This window comes from Neodiprion lecontei, chromosome 4 (assembly GCF_021901455.1).
Source record: "Neodiprion lecontei isolate iyNeoLeco1 chromosome 4, iyNeoLeco1.1, whole genome shotgun sequence".
In the NCBI taxonomy this organism is placed as follows: domain Eukaryota; kingdom Metazoa; phylum Arthropoda; class Insecta; order Hymenoptera; family Diprionidae; genus Neodiprion; species Neodiprion lecontei.
Window position 1 is genome coordinate 217,589 of NC_060263.1, and position 25,455 is coordinate 243,043.

The 25,455-nt window shown below is 39.4% G+C and overlaps 3 protein-coding genes and 1 long non-coding RNA gene across 14 annotated transcripts in view; 3 read left to right on the forward strand and 1 right to left on the reverse strand.

Moving 5' to 3' along the window:
• LOC107218750 overlaps positions 1-5,116 on the forward strand; it is a 26,459-nt gene extending 21,343 nt beyond the window's left edge. For all 7 annotated transcript variants that reach the window (XM_015656736.2, XM_015656738.2, XM_046737271.1 and 4 more), the window contains 2 exons: positions 2,105-2,789; positions 3,035-5,116. In XM_015656736.2, coding sequence (XP_015512222.1) covers positions 2,105-2,789; positions 3,035-3,828 — 1,479 coding nt within the window. In that variant the 3' untranslated portion in view covers positions 3,829-5,116. The remainder of the gene's footprint in view (positions 1-2,104; positions 2,790-3,034) is intronic.
• Positions 3,917-10,148, reverse strand: LOC124293996. 2 transcript variants are annotated; one of them, XR_006903862.1, is made up of 4 exons: positions 10,052-10,148; positions 7,043-7,376; positions 6,748-6,860; positions 3,917-6,642 (listed from the first exon to the last, which is right to left on the reverse strand). It is a non-coding gene; the product is annotated as an uncharacterized LOC124293996 (long non-coding RNA). The 2 variants fall into 2 exon arrangements; XR_006903863.1 differs by lacking the exon at positions 10,052-10,148 and having other exon boundaries at positions 6,748-6,976; positions 7,043-7,083.
• On the forward strand, positions 6,010-25,236 carry LOC107218748 (protein phtf). 3 transcript variants are annotated; one of them, XM_046737272.1, is made up of 18 exons: positions 6,010-6,137; positions 6,282-6,421; positions 6,491-6,708; positions 6,776-6,959; positions 7,064-7,197; positions 7,280-7,391; positions 7,474-7,752; positions 7,865-7,929; positions 8,154-8,317; positions 8,401-8,534; positions 8,629-8,938; positions 9,017-9,245; positions 9,329-9,424; positions 9,505-9,648; positions 12,293-12,388; positions 12,455-16,019; positions 24,473-24,479; positions 25,166-25,236. In XM_046737272.1, exons 1-16 carry the CDS (start codon positions 6,025-6,027, stop codon positions 12,602-12,604), a joined length of 2,568 nt encoding a protein of 855 aa, XP_046593228.1. In that variant the 5' UTR covers positions 6,010-6,024; the 3' UTR covers positions 12,605-16,019; positions 24,473-24,479; positions 25,166-25,236. The 3 variants fall into 3 exon arrangements, with proteins under 3 accessions (XP_046593228.1, XP_046593229.1, XP_046593230.1); XM_046737273.1 differs by lacking the exons at positions 9,505-9,648; positions 24,473-24,479; positions 25,166-25,236 and having other exon boundaries at positions 12,455-13,736; XM_046737274.1 differs by lacking the exons at positions 12,293-12,388; positions 12,455-16,019; positions 24,473-24,479; positions 25,166-25,236 and adding an exon at positions 10,848-12,032.
• LOC107218745 (lysophospholipid acyltransferase 6) lies at positions 16,095-25,236 on the forward strand. Of its 2 annotated transcripts, XM_015656727.2 has the most exons (11): positions 16,095-16,355; positions 19,928-20,073; positions 20,503-20,580; positions 21,014-21,105; positions 21,339-21,450; positions 22,422-22,557; positions 22,659-22,806; positions 22,898-23,103; positions 23,223-23,420; positions 23,843-23,994; positions 24,093-25,236. In XM_015656727.2, the coding sequence occupies exons 1-11, from the start codon at positions 16,269-16,271 to the stop codon at positions 24,304-24,306; spliced, it is 1,569 nt and encodes a 522-aa protein (XP_015512213.1). In that variant the 5' UTR covers positions 16,095-16,268; the 3' UTR covers positions 24,307-25,236. The 2 variants fall into 2 exon arrangements, with proteins under 2 accessions (XP_015512213.1, XP_046593232.1); XM_046737276.1 differs by lacking the exons at positions 21,014-21,105; positions 21,339-21,450 and having other exon boundaries at positions 16,096-16,355.
• Positions 25,237-25,455: the final 219 nt, after the last annotated feature.

The following is a 25,455-nucleotide window of genomic DNA, read 5'->3' on the forward strand; positions in this document are numbered from 1 at the left end:
CTGAATTTTCACAGCATCAAATTCATTGAAGGTAAACCTATAGGTTTCGCGAAAATATTACAGACACTAAATTTTTGTCTCTTAGAATCATTTTTCAATTCATAATTTTAAATGCACTTACACCGTTCTAGTAATGAGGTGATGGCTGCAGCGACATAACGTAACTTGTGGTTTTGTTTGTGCTTTAGGTGAAAACTATACCGTCCATAAAAGAGAGTAGACAGTTTCTAACTCTCATCTGGATGATAGTGACTAGTATTTGGAATGCGCCGTCTCTTCTAGGCCTGTTTTTGGAAACGTTGGATTATTTGAGAAACGAATGCGTCTTACCGACCATCCTGAAACCGTTCAGAATACCGTTATTTTTATTGAAAAAAATTCTACCGTCAAGAGTTATTCATAAAAACTGAGCTAACGCATAATAATATGTCACGGTTTTAATATGCGTGTATAATACATAATTATACCTACACGCCAGTTGTTTTTATAATCACTGCACGTTATACATATATGCCTATATACTTACAAATACACACGATTATTATTTTTATAGTTTTAAGCTATGCGCTATTCGCATTCGTGAATAGAGAAAGGAAAATAGACGCAAGTTAAGAGCACCCAAGAGAAATTCTAACTGCGCGGTTAGTTTTCCACTTCACTTATTTCATATCATTACAAATTTCTATGGACAAGAAAATTGACCAGAGTTACAAAAATACTGCAAATTTTTAATCATTCAATGGCGGCTGATTAATTTTTGTATTTGTAATTCACGAGTTATGAGCTGCTCGTTATCAATTAATCATCTTACTAATAATTTCACTTTTCTTCAGATACAGAAACATTTTTTCCCTAATTTCACATCTGTAGTCAATTACCGATCTTTCATTGCATTATAAAATCGAGGTATAGATCTTTGATATATATTCGTGTATTTGTTCTATCTTAATATACTGTTTGAATTCTTGGATTAATTTTATCATACAACAGAAGCGATGTGTTCTGTTATCTGATCTTATCTGATATTTGACGCATTACTTCTTCAAAGGCTTTCGTCAGTATGAATTGCGAAAAAGATCATGTCTTCGTGCATTTTTTTTTTGTATCGCGCAGTTCAATACTTGGTTGGAAGTTCAGTTTTTTTTTAAAAATCTTTAGTTCTGTTTTTCACACGTTATTAGTTTTAGTCTAGTTCCTAATACAATCAGTGCGTACAGGAGCATTAACGTATCGATGAAGAGGTAAATCAATCATTTTGTCTGATAGCAATTGAAGTACTTAAGATTTCGTTTGTTTACCATTATGCTTTATAAAATGGCGTCGTATATAAGACTGATAATGAGGGTTGTAATTTTTTTTTGCTTCGTCCTTTACATTTAGTCTCGTTTTTTGCCCTCCTCTTTTTTATTTTTTCTATTTTGTTGATATAATGACATATTGTCAGGAATACTTGTCGCAATTTCTTATTCTGTGACAACAACGTATTTCACGCTAGCTTCCTTCGCTCTAATATTTTTTCGTAACGGTTAAGTGAGACATATCTAATTTATGATATTATATTCGTCTAGTCTGATGATTTTTTGTAATAGCTAGGTTTTCATCAATTAATCATATTCTTCGTCCGATTTTTTACGCCAGATTTATATGATGTCTTAAATAAAGAGAATTTTTTACAAAATATATACCGTTGCGTTACAATGTTTTCTTTACATAATAAAACATACATCCTATAAATCTGGTGGTAAACCTGCATCATCCTTCATTCCATTTCATCCCCATGCGTATTGGAAAAGGATCATAATCAATGAATAATCACAGTATATATATATATACCCTATGTTTCTTTTGTTATCTTTGCTATTCAGTTTTTCAACACCATCGGTGCCAATCGTTCATCGTCTAAAGACGAAAAACTGAAAAAAAATATTCTATAGATCTCCTTCCACTATATACTAACGCCCTGACTTCTAAAAATCCAGACAACAATTGGCGTTGTTAGTTATTCATATACCGCTAGGCTGACTATATGACTCTGTTAAATACCGGTTGGCAATCTCATTGTCAATGAAACATGGGATGTAATGGATATAATTTGTTTCTGCAGGAAGTTGGTCAGAAATTCCAGGAAGAAGAGGTTGAGGACAACCCTTACAGGGTTCTCGTCGAGAAATATGAAGCTTTGCTCGAGGTGCAGCGGCACCCGGCACCGTGTAGAAAGGCGAACGGAGGGGGAGCCGGGGGCTGCTTGTCGCTCCAAGAAGAGCTGGTTATGTCGGGAGATTTCAACAGCTTTATAAACGGCTCTTCGTCCAACCAGCAGGAATCGCCGCCGACGCAGGTCGCGAGTATAAAGCGCGAAGTCTGCGCGTTACCGGCGCCGAAATCCACCGCTATCGAAACTCGCGGCAATAAGGGACTCAGGTCGGCGTGCAAAAAGCCCTTCTCCGGCACCCCGACCGACCTCTCGGAGGCCGAGTCATCGTCCTCTGGGTTCTCAGACGAGACCAGCAACAAGGCGACGCAAACGGACGACCCGCGGTCGGGCTCGCTTCTCTGCTCCATCGCCGACGGCGAGGACTGCAAGTTCAGCATCTATGACGACGCCAGCCCCATCGAAAGCCGTTTTCGCAAGACTCCGGAGTACAGGCAGCTGTTCCGCGAAATATTCGGTGTTCTGAAACGCGCCGCCGAAGCGAAGGACGAGGGCGAGAAGCTCCCTCTTCTCGACGACGCCCCCGGCTCATCACCATCCAGGGTTCCTCCGGTCAGCGTTGACGGCAACAATTACTGTAAGCCCGCTTATACGACAGTCGAACTATTGATACCGCCATTATTCCGATCGGCAATAATCGATTGTCGAATAACGAAGAGTCTCAACCAAACCGCGCTCTCTTATCAACTTCAACACTTTTATCATTTTACTGCCGTGTTAATCGTTCGACTGTCACGAATATAATATAATATTATAGTTATGTTTGTTCGCATCCCTTTCAAGCGCAATTTATTTCAAATCGGTACATTGTTTCCCAACTAGCGAGCCACCAATCTACCTTGAAGGAAAACGCTCCGAGCGAATTCACCGACGACAATCAGAGCGTAGTTTCTTCGGTCGTTTCCGAGCCACCGTACAGAAGCACCCCCGATTTTGGGGCGCAGAAAACAGGTCGACACGAGCCCTCGCAGTCGGCGAAACCTGCCAACAATTCGTCTTCTAGCGTTAACGGAACCGAGGAGCAAACTAAGGCAAATGGGATTGGAACGAGGCAGGGGATCCACCTCACCCCGATAAAACGACAGCCCCTTGAGTACCTCTCGGTCGGAGTGAACGTGAGGAAAAAGTCATCGGCGAAGAAGAACAGTTCGACTAAGAGAATGCAGGTGGGCGCCGGTGAAAGGCCGACGACACCGGATTCTGCTCAGGCGACCAACAGCAACAGGACGAAGCCGAACAGCGCGGGCAGGAGGAGATTCCGGGCGCCGAATTTCGGGCCAGAACAGGCGGAGAATGGAGGAAGCAACGGGGCCGTGTGGAACGGTAACACGCTGAATTTCTTCCCGAGCAAAACGATTGGCAAGGACACCATGCAGAGCAACGGGGGAACACCGCCGAACACCAAGCAGAGCAACTGCTCGTTCGTGAGATACGTCAGCGAGCATCATAGCACGACGTACGAGTACCGACCGGGCACAGCGTCAGCCGAAGTCGCGCGTCTCAAACGACTCGAAATGTCCTACGCAGAGGCACTCCGCATGCCAAATAAACCAAAAACGTCACCTAATAGTAACAGTAGTAGTAGCATTAATCGTAGTATCAATCGTCGACATTAACTTTATTTAAAATTTTTTTATTTTATTTTATTTTAATTATCATCATTATTTTAACTATTATTATTATATTCTATTTTTTTGAGGCGCGTACACGTAGATCGATTTTCCGCACCAAGTCTGTCTTCTACCTATAAGTATATATCCTATATATTTATATTACACTCTATACACTGTATTTCAACACAGTGAGAATAATTTTTTTAGTACATATTAAACCATACCGACCTACGCCTTCAACGCGCAGGCTGGCCGAATTATTCCCCCTAGGGGATTCTGGATTGGCTTTAATCGCTGCAGGTGCAGCCATGTCATTTATATCCTCGTTATAATAACTCAAACTTGTAAATACAGTATGCCTAACGAGTATAGCATTTAGGTGTTCTTAATTTGATGTATATTTTTATTATTCCTACTTGGTATTTTTAATTTGATCGTATGTTTTTATACAGCTTTTGCTCCCGTTCTTTTCCTTTCATTATTAAATTCCTCGAATCTGATCGAAGCATAGTACGCCTGTCCATAAGAGTGTGATTGCTGTAATACAATAAGAAATCTGCAAAGTGCGTGTGTACAAGCGTATTTAAAAAATCGTCGCGAAATAAGATACCTATATTGAGTTCTGTATAATATTATTTCGTGAACCATGAAATGTACGGGTTCGATTTTTACGTAATAATTTAATTTTAATTCAATACGATGTGGTAAGAAGTATATACACATATTATACATACATGCATATGAAGGTGATGATAATAATTGCGTCGAACGTTGATTAATTGTTTTTCTTCGCATAACGTAATACAAAATAAACACGTACACAGAATTAACACATACGTATTGGATGATATAAACACATTTCAGATAACGTGGACGTCTCACCGATTTGAACGAGACACGATATTTTCAAAACGTTAATTATACACTTACACATATATGTGCCATAGAAATTCGAATGATAAATTATTATGACTGTTAATATTATCATTGTTATTGCCTTTCCGTCTTTGATACACGTCTTACATCCGCGTATAATATACAACTGCGTTTGTGTTTAATTATTTACAATAGACAATTTAATATTTATATTAGTCAATATTATGATATTAATTACAATCATTGTGTTTTATTATACATGCGCATATATTCTACATTAGACCTTGGAACGACCAGGTCAGAAACAGAACGAGATGGTAATTTCGAGAAATAACCTCAGCGAATGACCAATATACTGCAGTAGTTTTTATATACACTTAAGACCGTCAATAAAGCAAAGTCTATATCTTGTACATTTCAATCGAAAAAAAAAAAATCATCAATTATTCACCACATCCATTCCAGATCGTCAATAACTGGGATGAACATGACTGAAACATACAATAGCCGAAACCGTATTACTCAGGCTTAATAAATAAGATGCAACGAGTATTGAATACTTTATGCCTATGCAAAATAACAAGATGCTTCACTCGGTTGTTTCTATGAGCTTAAAGCAGGTGGCAGCAGCGGTGAGTCTTTTCTCGATCGAATATGTGCCTTCGTCTGCTTCGTCGGTTTTTGCGTGACGCCAATTTGACACCAGTGTTTTCGAACCTGCCGACGACACACGGGTCATATCGACTATTATAGGCGTGCGTACTGCGATTATCCGGACCTATGTAGGTCGGTTCTATGTTTAATGGTGTGAGGAGACTTACAGGTGCAGGGTTGAAACAGCTGTCGAATTGCGATGTATCTACACATATATGTACGTTATACGGGGACACGGCGTATTATATACATATGAAGTGACATCTCTTCTTTTTGAATGAATAATTAAATAAATAAATTGACAAACACGAAACGACGAAAGTTTTAACCGTCAACGCGTACTTATCGCAGTATTCGTCATTTTACATTATTTAACGCCTAGCCACAGGACAGGGAAAAATCGCAAGCGACTTCTCGGTAATAAGTGTTAATTTACGTACTACGTACGTACCACTGTTGCTTAACTTAATCTTCCGTATATTTATTTATGTCGGGTACGAAAAAACTTGCGATTATGTACTGAACATCTTCAAGTTTGTTCATGTATTATCCTCACCACATTCAGTGGTCGCAGCTGGTCATATCACTGATTAGAAAACCTGTGTTCCTGTGAATAATGAGTGAGATACGTATAGCTAAAAAACGAGCATTCAAGCTCATACAGCAGAAATGCATATATTAAATAAACTGTCAGAGGTCGAGTTGACAGGTTCTGCTGTTTGTCTTAAACGTAAAGCATCGCTGAATTTCTGCATTATGGGCCTCAACGATCTTATGTTCTGGTTAGTACCAATTTCGTTATGTACTTTTCATTATTTGAATAACAGCAACTTGTACTCACATTAGTTCTTTGAAATTTTGTAAGCCCTTGACAGCTACAAACTGACATCTAAATTTATTTCATAGTTTGTCTCTGCAAATTTTAGGTATCAGAAAAAAATTGGAACTTATGATAAACAGCAGTGGGAGAAAACCTTGGAGCAGCGATTCATAAACCATTTTATATGGATTCCTGTCGCCAGAGCAAACTTCAAGACGAACTTGATAGATGTTGATCTAGTGAGAGGCAAGTAATCGTATGACCCTTGTCATAAATGTGAAAATTATTAATTTTCCACTGATTCTGATTTCTTAGGGTCGTCGTTTCCCAAAGCAAAACCCGAACACGGATTATGCACTGTTGCTTATCTTGCTGTCCAAAGGCTCCTGTTCCTCCCATTGCACAAATCTTGGTGGGTGCAGCAGACCAGTCCACGAATATTTTTACTCTTCTTACTCCTTTACTGCCTGCAAATATTTAACATCGGCGTCTACTATTACTACTACTCAGTGAAGGACAGCAGCGAGCCTGAAGTACGTTCGAAAGTTGATGTCTGTTCAGCAGTCACTTACATCCGATTTCATACCTAATCATTTTCAGATTGTATCAGCCTTTGAAGTCCTGATTCCAGCCGGTATGATGCTGATACTGTGCATGGTGCACTCTCAGATAGTTTCCACCAGCTCTGGGCGAGCCACAGCCAACAGTGAACACAGTGCCAAACCGAATAGATCGAAGCGCCGGAGATGCCACGTGAACAAAAAAAGGACACATCACAATCCACGTGAGTGAATTAAATTCCTATGTATAAATATGCATGGTCTTTATCGTGCAAAGTATTTATTACATAAAATTATTTCGATTTACCACTGTTTCCATTCTTCCCAGTTGCTCAGGAGGCCAAGTATTACCATTATAGAGGCCCTAAAGAAGCGAGTACTGCTGTTGGTGGAATTTCATCATCCGTTAGATTTGCCAAGAGCGTTATTATCCCAGAGCCCAGCATCGTATCTCCTATCCAGGCTGGTTATCACAAGCGTCGTTGAATCTTATCTTAACGGCTACAATTGCTTGATCTCCTTCTCATGAAACTTTATATTACAGCAACTATCCAACGATGCTCGGGGACCAGAAGAGAAAGATACAGCACCCGATGCAAATTTTCTACATGCACATGACGGTCCTGTTGATGGTTCTTTACCTACCAACAAACCAGGTCAGATAGAAACTTCCCCCATGAGAAACGTATCTCTCCATTTTAAATCTAATTTAATTGATTTTTATTTACTCAATTGTAGTGGTGAATGACGCTAATGGTAAGGCACATCCTGAACTGATTAAAATTCAACAATATATTCATCAAGATGACGATGGGTTTGAGAGCTTAAATGGAAATGTTTCGAGCGAAATCGGAGAGATTACTGCTGATCAGCTGGCGACTCGAATCGAATGTGATGAAAGAAAGGAGAAAAATGAGGAAAAGCGATGCTGCGCTGGAAAATGTAAGAACTGGTACCAGGGTGTAATAAATGATGGGGGACAGCATCAAGACGACACGCATCAGTGCAAATCATCAGGTCTGAATAATGTGTTTTCCAGTTATGTTAGGGCGAATTGAGTACATTAGTCGAAGCGTAGAAGAATTATTCATTTCATAGTTTTTTTTAACTATAAATATTTTTCCCACAGTGAACATAGCTCAATCAAAAAAAAGGAATTATTTGGATAATGGAAGACAGCAGATGAAAGATCCAGTACGTATATTTTATTCTGTTTTGATTGAATACTTCAATCGTTTCTCAATGTATTTCATCATTCACGATTATTCATCGTACTATACGACTTAATGACAGTTTTGAACGATTAGTTAGCTGTGTGAGAAAGCTTTACCTCTGATCAAATGTGTTATGGCTGGTGATAAGCAAATCTGTGTCCAATTTAAATAAAATGGTTCTTTTTATTCGCTGAATCATATAAGACAAGTGAAGTCTCAGCCACATTTGTCAAATATGATAAGCAGTGCGAAAGTGAAGAGGAAGGTGAGTGTGAAGATGCGGCCACACAACATCTCACGGAAGCTACAACATCGGCCACTGAATGGATGGGTGTCACCACAAACAGCGACGAAGAATGCAGCTACAGGTAAGAAGCCGAAATGGTGTTTGCATAATAACAGCATCAAGTTATTGGTATTTAAATACAGTAAATGAGAAATCAAATTTTAGTTCCGAACTAGAGGAGTCAGAGTCAGATGTCGGGGTGAATGTCAACCCGGGAGAATCTTTGGAAAATCCATTCTCCTGGGAGTTTGAGATCCCAAAATTCAAGCGGATTCCTTCTTGGTCGGCACCAGACAGTGGTGAGTTTTGTCAAACATTTCATTGATATTTTTTTTTTTTTTCTTTTTTAAGTAGAAAATTTCTCTGATCAACATCATAATCCGCCTATTGCAGTATCGTGTACTATTTGGAAAAATGGACATTTGGGAAAAGTTGAACTGTCTGTTCTTGAAATAGCGTCCTTGATAACATACAGAGTCGAAGCCATACGAGAGAGTATGGACTACTTTTACTGTGGTCTTGTATTTTCCATAATACTTTCTTTCATACCATCGATGTGGCGGCTGAGTGATCAAATAAGAAAAGACCCCGTCGGTAACATAACAGGGACCCTAGTTCTCGGGGATTTGTCACAGGTCATTTTGGACACGTATCCAGATACCCTGTGTCGAATTATTGATATAGCATTTGGAACTACACTCTGGTAAATGAGACTTTGAAACTTTTCTTGTAAGCTGAGTATTAGAATAATAAAAATTTACCAATTGTGTAACTTTTTTAGGGAGCGCACGGTTATCCTCATATCTTTTTTCGAGAGATTGACGCTTTCTTGCCTCCTTTTCTTCCTGGTTGCTGTGGCGGAACGTACTTACAAGCAGCGTTTACTGTGTGCTAAATTATTTTCCCATCTAACGTCTTCGAGGCAAGCCAGGCAGTCGGAACTCCCCCATTTTCGACTCAACAAAGTTAGGAATATTAAGACGTGGTTGAGCGTCAGATCCTACTTGAAGGTAAAATATTTATCTAATGTTTTGCTTTTCATCCAAAAATTGTAAAACATTTAAAAATAGTCAATCTATCTACTGTCTTACAGAGGAGGGGACCCCAACGTTCCGTCAACATGATAGTGTCTGCTGTTCTACTTCTCACATTGCTCTTGCTGTCATTCATAAGCTTAGAGTATATAAAGGTAAGATTCAGCTATCGGAAATCTTACTTTAATAAAACGCTGCACACTTCCGGATGTGACGAAATCACTTTAACCTTCAGGATTCAGAAAGTCTACATTCACAATATACCGTCGAAGCGCTCTGCTGGAGTTGTGCTCTCGGAATATTTATCCTCCGTTTCATGATGCTCGGTACAAAGATAGACAGAAAGTACAGAAACATTTCGATTCTGCTGACAGAACAGGTAATGTGTTCTTCAATTGCCCCATTTTACTTATAGCAAGAAACTTGATTTGTGCATTTCATTCGTTTTCAAATATGATATAGAGGAAAAACCGTAGTCCGTATTTAAGACGTGTTTCTACTTGTTGCAAAACTAGTATTCGTTGAAAATGTTGATGATTTTTTTATTTTTTTTTTGCTAATTTGAGACAAGCCAAGACACGAATAGAAGAAAATTTTAATTGCTAGTGAACAGTGAAACACAAAAATAACAATTTGTGTACATGTACCCACAATAAAGATCCGAAAACTCTGTGGAATTCGTGAAGCAATAAATGTAAATGTAAGGAGAATCTAATCCTATGTAAGTTGGCAAGTTCTATCCGTTGATTGAGAATACACAGTAAAACTATCTTCAGACTCACTCGGCCCCACACAGGTGGAAGAAATATTATCCCATGGCTGAATGGCTTTATATCTTTAGTCAACGTTCTATCCTCCGGCCTTCGGCTAACAATATCTTTCATACTCGAGTCTGGTGAAATGTGTAAGCACGTGTCGGAGGTTTGATTGGTGGTAAAATCCAATTGGTGGATTTTCGTCCAATCAAGACCCAAGAGTGGGGGTCTGTCTGTACTCTGCAGCTGCCAATTGCATCTGCCGAGCATCTGCCGAGACCCTTCGCTGCCAACCGTAGAACGCAAAATACAAGCGGATTTATTCAACGCGTGCTAAACGAGAAACCCAGCGGGTGTCGAAAGGATTAGAAAATAAAAGTGAAATACAAACTACCTAATACGAACTTGAAGTCGCGTAAGTATATTTCGCGGCTAATTTAAATCCACGTAATTGTTAAAAATTTGACCAAATTACATTCCTAGCGTTGGCGGCAGTTGAAGATGTCAATTTGAATATGACACCTGGCAGTTGCGAATTAAACCGGCAAACCCTCAGGACTCGGGAGTCTAGCTCTGTTAGCTTTAAATAAAATTGAGCAATTCTATCCTCCCTCAAAAACTGCAGGAAAGTTGATAGGAAGGTGTGCATATAGAATTATTTGGAGTCAATTCTGTATTTCAAAACACGTCAGTATTTGTTTGTGATTTCATGCGTACAACATAACGTTTTAACGCTGTGTAATCCACTATAAAGCTGATCTCCACCAATAAATTTGTAACCAATCCCTGCTAACCGCAACCAGATATTCACAATGGACACTAGGCTCAGGCCAACCAAATTATCTGGCGTTGTGAAGACGTATAAGAAGAAGGCAACCACTACCAAGCAGTACCTGAAACCAAGCACGTTGGCTGCGATGAACATTAATCTCCCGGTGAAAGCGGATGTTAACAATCGTGTAGTGTTGAAAACGCTGTCCCATATCCAGGACAATGTCGCAGCTGTGACAAAGCGTCCTTCACCTCAGGAGGATGTGATCAATACAAATGCAGTGAAGCCAGCAATAGTTGCAAACGGAGCTATGACAACTGTAAAGCCATTGATCGCTGCAAAGGCAGCGATGACAATAGTGAAACCAATTAGGCCGAAGCTTAGCAAATGGGATTTCAAGGGACGTCTGGCTTATACGGAACAAGAGTTGGTATACTTTAGAAATAAATTGAAGAACGCGACGACAGAAAGCAGCGAGCTCACCACAGTATTGGAAACCTTGTCGAAGAGTGCGAAATGTGAGAAAGAAAGGGGAGAGGAAGCTGAGAAAAGATACTGTGAATTGGTTGAGGAACGCGATAGGCTGACAAGTATAATGAAAAATTTTCAAGCGACTTCTGAGTCACTGAAGACTGACGTTGACCAGCTTAAGACTGAACTGTACAAAACACAATGCAGTCTCAACCAACATAAGGAGGATTATGAAAACCATGATGCTGAGATGTCAGCTGCGGTTAATAACATTGAAAAAGTGATGAAGGAGAATTTTGAGCATGAAGAATCTGTGAGGTGCTTGAAAAAGCGCAACAAGGAACTCGAAATTGTTTCAAATGAACTTGGGAAGAAGAGGCAGGAGATGCTAGAGACTCTTAAATTGTTGAAAAGGGACGACTAAGCTGACATTACATCCCTGTGATTGATTGTATGATACATTACGTAGAATTTGTCGGAAATTTAAAGTTAGCTTGAATACCCTTATTTTGTACGAGAGGATCAAGCCAATCTCAAGTCTTATAAATTAAGTGAATCTTGATCCTGGGATTCAGTTTTCTAATTTTACCAGCTTGAAATCTAAAAGAATTATTACTCCCAATTCGTACTCTTATCTTTTCATTTGTAAAAATGTTCAATTTATTACTTAAATATATTGGTGTCAGTGGACAGAGTAATATATATATATAATGAATATATGTATTCTAATAAATTATTATTGTTATATCAGGATTGACAATATCTAATTTTTTCTTTTCGTGTTACCTCTACATTTTTTACATTGAATAAGTTGTTAAAGATAAAATGTTCAATATAATCCAAATCTTGCATAGCATTCATTTTAAAAACATGATGAGAATGTCAAATAAGAAGTGACTGTAGAAGGGTAAAGATAGGCAAGATGCATTACATGAATCTGTGACAAGTTACTCGTCTAGAGGCGTGCCTAATTTCATAAATTGCTTACAAATATACAAAATTGGGTACCATTTTTCTTTGTGCAGATCAATCTTTACCTACAAATTGAGCAGAAACCGCAAAACAAGGACGAACTTATGGTCGCTAACAGCGTGCTGAAGCTGGCTGCAGATTTACTGAAGGTACATGATAGGGATAAGTGGATATGAAGTATTACCATTACTTTGACAACTTCTTATGATTTTCAGGAATTAGAAAGCTCTTTCAAAGTGTCCGGTCTCCACGCAAATCCCTACATGTATACCATCACCAAGGTGGTCATACTTTCTGCGCTCTCGGGAGTTCTGTCGGAGCTTCTTGGATTCAAACTTAAGCTACACAAGATCAAGATCAAATAATAAAATCTCAATATAGCCTCAACTTTGGGAATGTGTTGTGTCATAATAATGTGCTACGTGTACTTTCGATTTTCGAATTCGTGGCAAGGTCATAAATTCTCTACCGGTCTACTTATATAGAATAGAATGGCACTGTATAAGATAGAGGTATGTATGTGTTAGTCAAAGGCCGAACTTTATACAGCTCAATGATATAAAACGTGTTATGCAGTGGAGTACCAGTGTCCGTAGTTGAAGATCTCATACATATGGGATCATTATAGATATACAAGATGAAAATTATAATAATAATAGCAACGCACAATAATAATCATCATCTTGTTTAACGCAGAAAATCGTCATTCTCTGGGATAGTAATGACCTTTGGAAGCTCTTAATAATCATTATGCAACACTATTTCTTTGTTCGAAATTTATAACACACGTAGTCAGAAGAACAGCTGTGGCTTACTTTAGTTGCTATTTATTTTTTCTTCTACCGAACTCTCTCACGCAGCAATCAATGGTTCTGTTCTGACCGTTACGTCCAGCTAATTATGATTATCTAAGTTGGTTATTTTATTTATCTTTCATCCTACCGGTTCAAATTATCTCATTCTTAACGAATAATAATCAGCGATCGAGTATATGGTACCTTGGTATTCAAACAAGGTCAGAAAGTAGGGGGGAAAAAAATTTGTGAACAAAATTGATGATAGGTTGAACGAGTAGTCGCATCAAACGCAGCATATGTACATACATACAATTAATTGCATATTACGTTTCGATTTGTCATAAGCATATTTATTGTAACGAAAATCTCTAAACACCGTAGTTATACCAGGCAACTTTCTGCATTTGTTGATCATTCAACTAATCACAGTAAGGGGTTGTTATTGTTATCGTTGATGTTGCCATTATTATCGTTGTTGTCGTTGTTGTATTATATGCCTATTAATCTAGATACATATTATGGTCGCATGAATTTACTCAGATGCAGCTTTGACTAAGTAAATTGGTGAACGAAAACGAAATTCGAGTCTTATCGTGGTGGTAATAAGTGTCTTAGAAAAAAAGAAATGGTAAATAGTTGTAAAAACAAATAATATCGGACAAAATAGATATATGCAATAAAAGTTCGAAATCGAAAATTATGTTGCTTCCAATTTTGGCCTGACGGATATAAACATTTATTATTAAACAATGACCCTGACGTGCATGTCAGTGACAAATAACGATGTGAATAATCAACCATAGGAAGGAACAAAATTTCACTAGTATTATGTCTGAAATATTATCTATCGTAATAGTCATAAATCTATAGGTATACAACAGGGTATGAATTTACATTACATTTCGAAGGGAGAGCGGGAATATTTATGCATATACATTTACACAATAAGGTATATATTTTTCAAATTCATGTCTCTTCAAATATTGATGTCGTTTACATCTAAGATCACTTATTCGTTGCTAAAAGCGAAACCCGTGCAATACGTGCAATTAAATGTATCGTGAAACGAAAACATCTGATTGTAGCTAATTCACCGTACGTACGCGCAATGGCAGAGCCTGATTATAAACGACCCCACTGACACTGGTAAAACCGACTTACGGTAGGCAATTACTGCCGGATGATTGTGTAGCGCCTAATCGCAGGCAAGCCTACGGTACCGCTGCAGCTGTATGCTCACGACCCTTACAACCACTTATCACGCAAACTTATATAACCTGTAAACACTATTTACTATTAATAATTGAACAATTAAGAGACTGTGGATATAAATTTTTTGCGGTTTAGGTTCGGTTAATTGTTGGCTTGTTATTTTTACACAAATTATATGGTCGTCATAAATTTAGCCGTGTGTCATGTGCTCGACTTTGCACAACACTCGGTACTTTTGCCGCGTTTAATTAGCTATGCTATTTATTATTTCTTCCGCACGTTGTTGGGCATTCGTCTGCGTGTACCCTACGCTTTAATACTTCGTTACAAGTATACGTGTTCTGTGTCATTTCCGGGGCAAAAAGAATAATACAGGTTAAATAATAACCTCTCAAGATTTCACGGCAAAATTCTGTGGCATTACACCTCTCCTCCGTATCAAGTGATTTCGAAAATTTCGGGATAACGCAACGATCGTGAATATAATAATGTTCACCAATCGTGCCTCTAATTATCGCTACGTGTAAATAACAATATGGGTAGATATACTGGGTAATACGCAGGAAGAATACAAGTCGAGCGGTTACTCGTGTTGAACGATAACTCCAGAATCATTGGAACTTGAAGAAAATAAGAAAATCAAGATTACAAATTCTTGTAACAGAGAAGACCCATAAGTCCGATCAGAACTATAGGTATCGTGATGTCGGATAATTAGGTATGTATGTACGTTGAGGAATTATGGTTTAATCCAGTGTCGCTGCAGCCCTGAAATGGTTTCTAGGCCACTTCGGTACCTCAATTGTAACCGGGAACGCCGCTATTAACGAACAATCCAGTTGGTGTCTGATGCTGGGAGGTTGGATTCGGGCGGCTACGTTCCGCTCGTTCCGCTCATACCGAGTGGTCAAAATGCAGCCTCGTCGGTGATCAACACGAATTTCTCCGTATGAGCCATTTGACTGCGAGTTTTATTTGTAATTGTGACGGAAAGTTTGACGGAACATTGGAATAATTAGTTCCGAGGTGAACATTTACATGCAGAAGGGTTGATATTACTTTTTGCACCTGTAGTGCGAATTGTATGGCAGGGTGTTTTTCTCATACGGAATGAGAAACAGGTAGAAATTAAGCAAGGGAACCCCAACTGACGGCGGTTTGGAAACTTAACAACTGCGTGCCGGGAATTCGAACAAGATATCAGTTGATCGCATCCCGTGCCAATTTTTCCTACCTATACGAAAGTGTGATTTGTATTTACAGAAACACCCGTTGTACAGAAATATGTTCCCCCGGCCAACGGAACTCGTGGCTGCAGCAGGAGGAACGGAGTGGAGCCGAGTGAACACAAGCATCGCCGAAGTCGGTGCGGCTAAGGCATCGGCACGTTGACCTTAGGGTACGTGCACACCGGTGAGCGGTCGCCTGCGGACGCGGGAACTCGTCGATACTGGGTTAGAAAAGCTACGCATGCAAAACGTGAACGATAAAAGTAAGCAAAGCAAGCGATCGTCGGTGTGCGGACCCCCTAAAGCATCGTGATTCGCTCTTCATTTGTGCTGTACCATAAGCCTGGTTGTCGGGCTGTCACTAGGGACTTGATCGGAACCGTGTATCCGGGTAATAACCGGCTCCCGGGCGCTACTGCGTGTGCATGGATGTACACCGTACGCACGCACAAACGGACAAACGCACGTACAACAATAATATGGACTAAATATCCATGCGTAGCCGGGCTTGACAACTTTTACCGCAAAGAGGCAGATCGAAGGTATCGTAACAATTTGACGCTGAAGTTGAAAACACAAAGGCGTATAATTTTCCAGCCAATTCTTAGACGGCGTGTAGAGCGGCAACGGCGGACTCTGGCAGCGTTTTTGGTTTTCGGCTGCGTGAGCCGAGTCGGAGCGGAGCAGGGCGGCGTGGTTCGGCACCGAGGGGTCCGCAAATTGCAGAGCGCAGTACGGAACGGCAGAAGTTGCGTCTCAGTCTCGCAGTACGGCGTCAACCGCGAACGGCGATGGGTGTGTCGAGTGCGGATGTTTATTACGACGGCTCGCGAGCCTTCACGTGGCTCGCCGACCTGGCCGGCCTCCCGATTGACCAGGTAAGCCGAAGCCGGCCCTACATTAAAACTTACAGCCCCTATCGATCCTCCCTCGCTTTCTCTCGCGTGTTAAATTCAAACAGAGTTGACACTGACAGCTTGTCGAGCGGCACGGCAGTCTCCGCTCCGCTTTTATCGCGCGTCTGCCTAGGTTACACTGCATGTGGGTAAGAGTTGCATACATATATCAATCGATCGGGGGATGACAATTGCGTGTCGCTGCGGCTGCTCCGCGTGCTGGGAATATATCCATTCGCAGGCATATTATCGCCTGCCGTTACTGACAGTGAGAGTGGACGGGGGACGCGCGTGGGCGTGGGCAAGCCTAACCGGTGTTTATGCACTTCTGTGCACCAAACAATCACGGCGAATCAGCACGTAATTATCACGCTTCCAATGAAACGAACGAGGGATCTCTCAGGGTTACGTCTCGGACGATGTCTAACGGAGGAAATCATTCTGCGCAACTGAGCAATTAAGCGTGAAAACGGGTTTGGGGTGTATTTCGATCGAGACCGATTGACGGAAGTACTTGAGTGTTTTATTAATCAAACGATACAGGCACACGCCCTCTTGCACTACGTCTATACTATACCTAAATATATGTATCAGCGGCAATGATATCATGCAATATTTATAATCGCTTTCATCATTGCTCGTACACGTTGAATCGAAAACGTATCTGATCTCTGATCTATGCAGAGAGCGGCGTCATATCCACCGTTATAGCCCGTAGACTATACATATTGTAATGCACGATGCTACCGCTGATATTACATGGAGATCGTTCAAGGCTCATACTTTTATGGTTGTGTTTTGATATTTCAATTGAATGCCACTGCTGCTTTTATTTTATATTATTGATAGTATTTTGCTATTGTTATTGCTGTTCCAGATGTTGAAATGTATGAATTATCGTCATGCGTATTAAATGCGTACGGGAGAAACCTGGCCACCTGAATTGCGCACATTCTTATAAGCGCGATTAAAATGTCTTGCTCGCGTACAGTTAAGGAAAAAAGGAAAAATAGAAGAAAAAAAAAAAAAAACAAAGCAAAAAACCAGAGAGAGAAAGGAACGTTTCGTCGAGTTAGAAAGTACTGTAAAGTATTTATTGAAGAAATGTTTTAATGAAATGCAGCAAATTTAAGAAGGATGAAAAATACTTATGTAGAAAAGGGCAATGCGCACTTGTGCGCCGCTGGAAAATTCGCATCAAAATTTACGAATTTCATGCAGCAAGAAAGGTCACAGAAAACACGGTTTAGGAAGAAGCAGCTCGAAAAGCTACAGGTGTAATAAAGTACGCGTATAAGAACGAAATCAAGCGTGCATGAGCCCGCGCGCGCACGCGCGCGCCTGTGTGTGTGTGTGTGTTTGTTTGTTTGTTTGTTTGCTTGTGTTTGCGCCTCCTCAGACGCCGTAGCAGCCGAAGAACGCAGGGTAACCAACAGGTGTTCGATTTCAATGAATGGCGTGAATTCATGAACTGCGTTACTACATGCTATGCGGTATTTGCTTCGTTTTTTCCCGCGCAATTTCTGCCTGCGTTGGCACATCGTCGGTCTCTCCCAAATTGTAGTCTTTCAATTTTGCTCATGTTTAGTTATAGAACCTATTCCAAACATATGTGCAAACGGTTGCATATCCGATCCTAGAATTGAAATTAAAATTAGTCAAACATCAGCTGCATTTTTTCTGTTTTTGCTTCCGATACTATCAAGCACAAGCGTCGAAACGACGTCGACTCGCATGGACGCATGGTTAAAAAGAAACTTCCCGAAATAAGTGTTGAAGGAGAGAAAGAAAATGTACTAACAAGCTGAACAAGCCATCACTTTTTCGGTGCTGTTCTTTTCCTTTTTTCTCCCTTATGTACGTACCTTATAGAAGTAACATATAAGGGTGTTTTAGAGTAAAAAAATTTGCAATATAAATTGACAGCCTTTAAAAAGTTTGTTTGGCTTGAAAGAAAGATCCTGGACAAAGATGAGAGTGTTCAACGTGTTGTCGAAGGTCCTCCTTACATGATGTTGCATTGTTTTTCACATTGTTTTAAAATTCATTTTGAATTCAGTATGAAACACGTTGTAGCACTTCAATTAGGTACTATTCCTTTCCTGAAATTTATATTCTACCCAAAGATCACGATCCGCAACATAACGACGTATTGAACGGTAATTTTGTTTTCCTAAATTAAAAATTCGTACTAAATTATAACTATTTTATAAGATTGAATTAATAGAAAAAAATCGTCATATACGCTTCTCGAACATCAACTGGAGATTTAATTTTAAAAGTCTGAGTCTTTTCTACTATGTAAATTGATATTTTTTTTAGGATTTAACGAATGAAAGAAATATTTTGTCCACTACTCTTCATAAATTCAAAACTATATAAAAAAAAAGTGAAAAATCAAAAGCTCATCTTTTTCCAGAATCTTTCCGTCAACCCATAGAAATTTTTTATGGGATATTACTTTGGAAAATCGCAAAGAATTTTTTTTTGTAGCACCCTAACGTAACACGTAGCTGGCCGGCTGACATCAGGTTAATCTAAGATACGTGTACAAGAACAATAAAATGATGAACCACCTAGCTGCTGATAATAGTCGTCGGGAATGAATTAACAATTGTCGCAGGCCATTGTGCAGAGATCTATGTAGAGAACACTTATGCATATATCCGTGCTGCATCACAAGTATGTCGTTATGCATTCTACACACGTCTGTATTAGCAATCCATTAGGTTGCTTCAAGACTGCAGATATCCATGTAGGACGAACCGCGCATTTCCATAACCATCTCGCACATTTATATACATCACAGTATTAAGCGCAGCTCCCGCCATATACTTGGACCAACAAAATATTGTTAATAACGATAAAATTGTGTTGAAAACAGTATGATCGATAATGTATCGTTATGTGTGTCTCCGCTGTTCTTACTGTACTCAGATTTTGAATTTTTCTTTTATTTTTGCAGCATCTTTGCATTTGTATACTATATACACGGTACAAACCCCGAAGCGATGATAAACTCTGCCTTCAGCTTACCGTTGCGTTTATTCGCGAACGATTCCCGATCTCTGCAGTCAGAGCTATTCTGCAGTAGGCGTTTGTCTTGTACTCATAATCCTTATGCTGCTCGTTTTACGTGCAATCTAAGGTTATTCACACGCTCTGTGATACGTTATAATTAATGTACAATGTATTATACATTATAAGTAGAAGGATAGCGTGTGATACTGCAAAAACACGGCATGTTAAATTAATCAGCTGTGAGCAGCGATGTATATTACCAAAAATTTTACTACCTCTATATGATATAGCCGAGCCTTAAAAATTTACATTCACGGTATTATGTCAAACGTGCCTGGAACTCCACATACTTGAATTGTGCAATTTTCAGTGTTACCCCTTCGTTGATATCAGTGATTATAAACTATATCTTATACCATACAACCTGAACTGCACGGAAGTGCCATCTAATAATAATTTACGCCGTTTTTTTTTTTCTCCATTATTGCGCCGCATGTGTTTTCAACTGTTCTGTTTCTGTTATAACAACGTAGATGAACTTCCTGGTGACGCAATTCTCAGCACTGGGACTAGCTGCCTTGTTGAGGTCTTCGCTGAGCCCACGAGCCGTTAGTCCCGCCACAAGGCATGCCTTCGGCTTGGTTCTCGGCCTCTTCTTTGGTTACTTCAGTTTCGGCAAGTAAGCCAATTAACACCGTCTCTGGTTGGCATTTAAAACCATTTCTTTTTTTTTTTCATTTTTTTCTTGCTTTCTTGCTTCCTCTGTCTCATTCATTCCTTCATTCATGTTCCTTGCAGTCTGTTTTTCTGTCTCGAATAAATTACTGTAAGTATACTCCAAGGATAGAGAATCTTTGAGAATTCACAGAGTTTCACATTATTCATTAAAGACTTGGGCTGATCGTTCTTTGGATTTACCGGTCCATGAACTTCGTTGTGCATTGTTTATATAAAACCTCAAGTAATTGATACTTATCCGTTCACGTTGATGGATTGAATTTTGATAAAACAAACAACTGAAAACGTACAAATGATAAGATATGTATGTACTGATAATGACGAGGGATTAAAAAATCATGTTTAACGAAAAAACATAAATCACTTTCAGGCATGCGGTGCATTTGGCGGGACTTCCGGCTCTCTGCTACGTCGTCATGCGGACTCATAATCCTCGCAGTGTGCAAAGGTTAATATTTTATGCATCTAGAATATATAAAAGAACCTTATGTGAATTATGCAGGTGTACCAATTTACCATAATAACTGTAAGCGTTAAAATAAGTTGCATGTACTAAGTTGATAATAAGGTCTCGTAAATTGCCTCATAATTTCTGGTAAAATTTGGTTTCGCGCAGTGCAAGAAATGTTAGACAAAGATACGAAAATGTGCAGGAAAATGCAGCGAACGCGAGAACTCGGAATGTAAAAAATTAGTCGCACAAAGATGTAAAGTAATCACGGAGTGTATTGAACGAAATCAGAAAATGGATGGGCTTAAAATTTATCCATAGTTTGCAAGTTTTATGAAAATATTTTTACAGATCCATTCGCGATTTGAACAATTTCACTCGGCACTGAAATTTGAGAGGTTGAGGAAAAATGATTATTTCTTGATTACAGGGCTGTCCTTTTCGTCGCACTTCTTTATCTCTCCTGCATACATTTTCACCGCCAAGTATACGACTACGGTTCTTACACCCTAGACATAACAGGTATGTTGTTATACGCATAAAGCGTTCACGCAATACACACTCAGTCGGCACGAGCGATGCTCCGGTAAATTATAGGATCAGATCCTTGTTGGCCACGCATCCTGCGCATCGGACCAATTAACGGATCGCATATATTGCACACACCCGTCCGCGCAGCTTGGCAAATATCACTATTTAATGTATTGAAAGTGGCGTGTGTACCTAATGCGACTTATAATGCAATTGCGTGACAGGTCCGCTGATGGTGATAACACAAAAGGTAACGAGCCTTGCCTACAGCGTCCACGACGGAATGACACGCAAGGAAGAGGAACTCACTCCCTCGCAGCGATATCACGCCGTCAAGTGAGTTGCGAAAATTATCGAGTACACGTATACGTTGGCAAGCGGTTATTTACTCGTTGTCCCACTCACCCAGCTGTTAGTAACAAGTTGTCGTCTTATGTATGCCTACCTTGTACCCATAGATTATATCTATGTTATACCTACATGCAGCGCATGGAATGTGAATGCATGCCAGCTGGTCGGGTAGCAAAGGTAGGGGCACTGTTAGACGAGTCATGGAAATGTATTGCTTTTCATTCAGTACATCATTATCATCTGTATTGTTGTATGTATATTCATTTTATTTTTTATCCTATCCGACCAATAATTGAATATTCTAATTAAACCGGAACAATGCCTGTTTTATTCTGAATTAATTATTACGAAATTGTAACAGCGTTGCTCGATTTAAACGCATTGTCTACAGTTTTTTCGCAGACTTCAAAGTCGTATGCGTCGGTTATATGTGTATAATAGACGTGTTCATACGTGCAACGCTCCTAATTCATGATTCATGAATGTCGACACGAGCCTGACCCCTTTCCTTGAACTTGTTTCGATTAAATTTGGTTACATACAAGCACCTCCTCGATTTCTGCAGTCGGCAGGACAGAAATTGTGAATGAGAATCACGTACCGTGTATAATAACAGTAACCGGAGAAGACGAAGATAAACATGAGACCATGTGGTAAGAAAACATGAATAAATCGCGGGAAATGAAATACCTTTAGCTCTAAATACATTGTGTAAACCGACGAGAATCGAGAAGTAATTTGTGCTATGCAAACCGAATGCTATTCATTGTATTTCTAATTTTACTTTCATTCTCTGGCAAAGTCTACGTGTATTGCGATGACTGTACCATACGAGTCATTGTCTCTGACACGGTCCTTGTCCAGACAATCTGGTTAACTATACTACAAACTCTGAATCCCTCCTTCAATTTTACGGAAATCCAATTCAAATACAATGTGTATTTTTGTGTTTTCAGAAAAATGCCGACGGCCCTTGAGTATTTCGCTTACGCATTACACTTTCAAGCGTTGATGGCTGGTCCGGTGATTTTCTACCGCGACTATATTGATTTTATCGGAGGTCACAACATTTATGGCTCAAAAACATTAGCAGTGAGAAATTGATTCTTTCGGATTCTACATACTTGTTTTCGCAACGAAATTTCCGTCCAATAGTCACTCTTTCTAATTTTACATTTTTTTTTCTTTCTCAGGGCTACACGGACAAGAATTTGAACAGTAACGAGATCGTCTTGGAACCTTCGCCACGTTTAGTTGTGGTAAAGAAGGTTCTCGCCAGCTGTATTTGTGCTGTAATATTTGTCTCTTTCATACCATCGTTTCCGATACAAAAAATCAAAGGTTGGCACGGTCAATTTCTATGTCACCGCGTTTCTTATGCGTGTCGTTTGTTGATAAATCTCGTCAAAAAAAAAACTTCTTTTCTCTCCAGAGGATGACTTTATTGAGAATACGACCCTCGGTTACAAGGTGGGCTTTCTCATGGTGTCCACGATGCTTGTTCGCTTCAAGTACTATCACGCGTGGCTCTTTGCTGACGCCATATGCAACAATTCGGGCCTCGGCTTCAATGGTTACAATGTCGACGGCACCGCGCGCTGGGACCTGATTTCGAACGTCAACGTACTTAAGTTCGAAGTTCGTACACCAGACATTTTCATTTTATCCTTCGTTCATTTTGATAAAGTTTTTATCCCCAACCTTATGTTTTACATTGTATTCAAAAAGTACACATTTTCTCAACAACGTGTAAACAGACCGCGCTTAGCCTGAGGGACAGCATAGAGCAGTGGAACAAGGGTACCAATCGGTGGCTACGCATGATCGTTTACGAAAGGATCAAAACACACAGCACCATCCTCACCTACGCATTGTCCGCTCTATGGCACGGTTTTTATCCTGGCTACTACCTCACTTTCGCTGGAGGGGCGTTATTCACCTTCGCAGCGCGATCCGTAAGTCACAAAAAAGAGAAAAGTTTTCCAGCCTTATTATGACCAGTTAAGGAAATATTTAAGCTCCCACCATTTACTAAATCAACAGGGTGGGTATTCGAATTCATTAAAAGCGTATAACCATTACAATTGTAGAAGAGTTACAGATGGTCTCTACGTAGCCTAATTTTCGCAGAATTTCTTTTGCCCGTAATGCGTGCGAAATGGCAGCGTTTTAAAATTTTTCGATGAAAATTTCGGTATTTTCTTGTTCAGTGAAGTTTCTTTAAGCTGTATTACATGCAGAATTTGGATATTTATGTAGGTATACTTTGTAATGTAACGGTAAATAATTGTAAGTTTAAAAGTGTGGATTGTATGAAAATATTAGCAGGTTATTAATTGCTATTCACATTTCGTTGATTATTCGAATTCTTACCCAGATACGGCGTCACGTTCGACCATACTTCCTCGGATCGAATGCTTCCAAGCTGTTTTACGATACGCTTACTTTCGTCACAACTCGAGTTTTCATGGCTTACGTCACCTTCAGCTTCATTCTACTCGAGTTCTACCCCAGTATTAGACTGTATCTGTAAGTTGAGTGGACCCTCCCATATGCTCAATTTCTCACGGTATCGTTCTATGGAAATTGTTCATCTGTTCACTTGTTCATTGATTTTTTCTACACAGACACATGTACCTTGCCCCGCACATTTCGGCACTGGCAGTTCTAATTCTTTTGCCGAAATTGTTGGGGCTAATGCGGCATCAGAAGATTACCACTGCTGCCGCTGCAGCTGCAGCCTCGGACATTTCTACAAAAAAACATATTTCGAATGGTCACGGCGGGCCGGTTACTGAGCGCATGGCTCACGTTGCCCACCTTGCACAAAAGGCTCAGTGAATCGATTATTGCACAAAGCTGGACAACTGTAATTCTAATCTACATATAATACCTACTGCTAATCATAAGTTTTATATAAAGCAACAAATATTTTTATGGATATATTAATAAAAATTACAACATATTGTATACATCCGTGTTCGTAAGCGCTGAGCTTAGAGGGTAGAGATCAGGTGCGCGCAACTGGGATTTATCTCAGGTTCATGGTGAGAAAAAAAGGATGAGTGGAAAAAGGGGAAAAAGAAGTGGAGAAACAAATTCAGTACGGTGCAACCATTGTGATACAACAATTTCGAAAATTTATTTTTATACCGAGCGTTTTTGCACAAATTTACAGAGCCCTCCAAATCGACAGTATTTACTTGTGTCAATAATTGGGGTATTCGGCGCTGTGAGCGTGTGAGCGAACCACAGAATTCTCTACAGATTCGAGATAGTTTTTTTAATTACTGACTGACTATTTGTTTTTATATTCTTTTTTTTTTTATCTCTTGTCATTGATAAGATTAGAGATAGCCGAATGTTTAAATTATATAACGTGTATGATGTATGTTCTTTCAATATGAAATGTGGGTGGGGTGCATTTGATTGAAACAATGTATTGTTTCGTAAAAATGTGAGCATTTTTAACTTGGAAGATTTGTAAATTTGCGTAATTTCAATTTGTTCCCCTCCCCCTTTTTTTGGATACCCCCATACGTACCTATATACACATTATGACTGATTCGTATTGTATTAAGCTATGTAGCAGATACGTACATACGTACATATGTTTGTATAATTTGAATACTTTTTATAAATATTTGTATCTAAAATGAAAAAAATGCCAACAAATACTTGATCTCACTGTTGAGTGGAGAAGAGCGTGGTTTTTTGTATTGCTTTATTTTGTTTCATTAAAATTTTATTATTATTCATCGTATCTCACAATTATCAGCCTGATAATCGTTGTGCATTTTAATCGTACGTAATCCTATTTGGACGTACGTGTAATAATATCTGCAATATACTAGATTGGTCATATTTCATCGTAAGCTTTGAAAGATTCTTTTTCTGTGTTTTCTCGTAAGGCGAGCCAGAAATGCAATATTCAAAGCGTTATCGACGAATTATCACTATAGTATGTATATCGACATGATGACAACGACT

Bases quoted from the DNA above. Each gene is read 5' to 3' on its own strand.
- LOC107218745 (XM_015656727.2), top strand. From the start codon at position 16,269: ATGGGTGTGTCGAGTGCGGATGTTTATTACGACGGCTCGCGAGCCTTC. The intron at 21,106-21,338 runs GTATGTTGTTAT...ATTGCGTGACAG, and splicing joins TTACACCCTAGACATAACAG to GTCCGCTGATGGTGATAACA. The intron at 23,104-23,222 runs GTTCGTACACCA...ACGTGTAAACAG, and splicing joins TCAACGTACTTAAGTTCGAA to ACCGCGCTTAGCCTGAGGGA.
- LOC107218748 (XM_046737272.1), top strand. From the start codon at position 6,025: ATGCATATATTAAATAAACTGTCAGAGGTCGAGTTGACAGGTTCTGCT. The intron at 7,753-7,864 runs GTCTGAATAATG...TTTTTCCCACAG, and splicing joins GCATCAGTGCAAATCATCAG to TGAACATAGCTCAATCAAAA. The intron at 9,246-9,328 runs GTAAAATATTTA...ACTGTCTTACAG, and splicing joins GCGTCAGATCCTACTTGAAG to AGGAGGGGACCCCAACGTTC.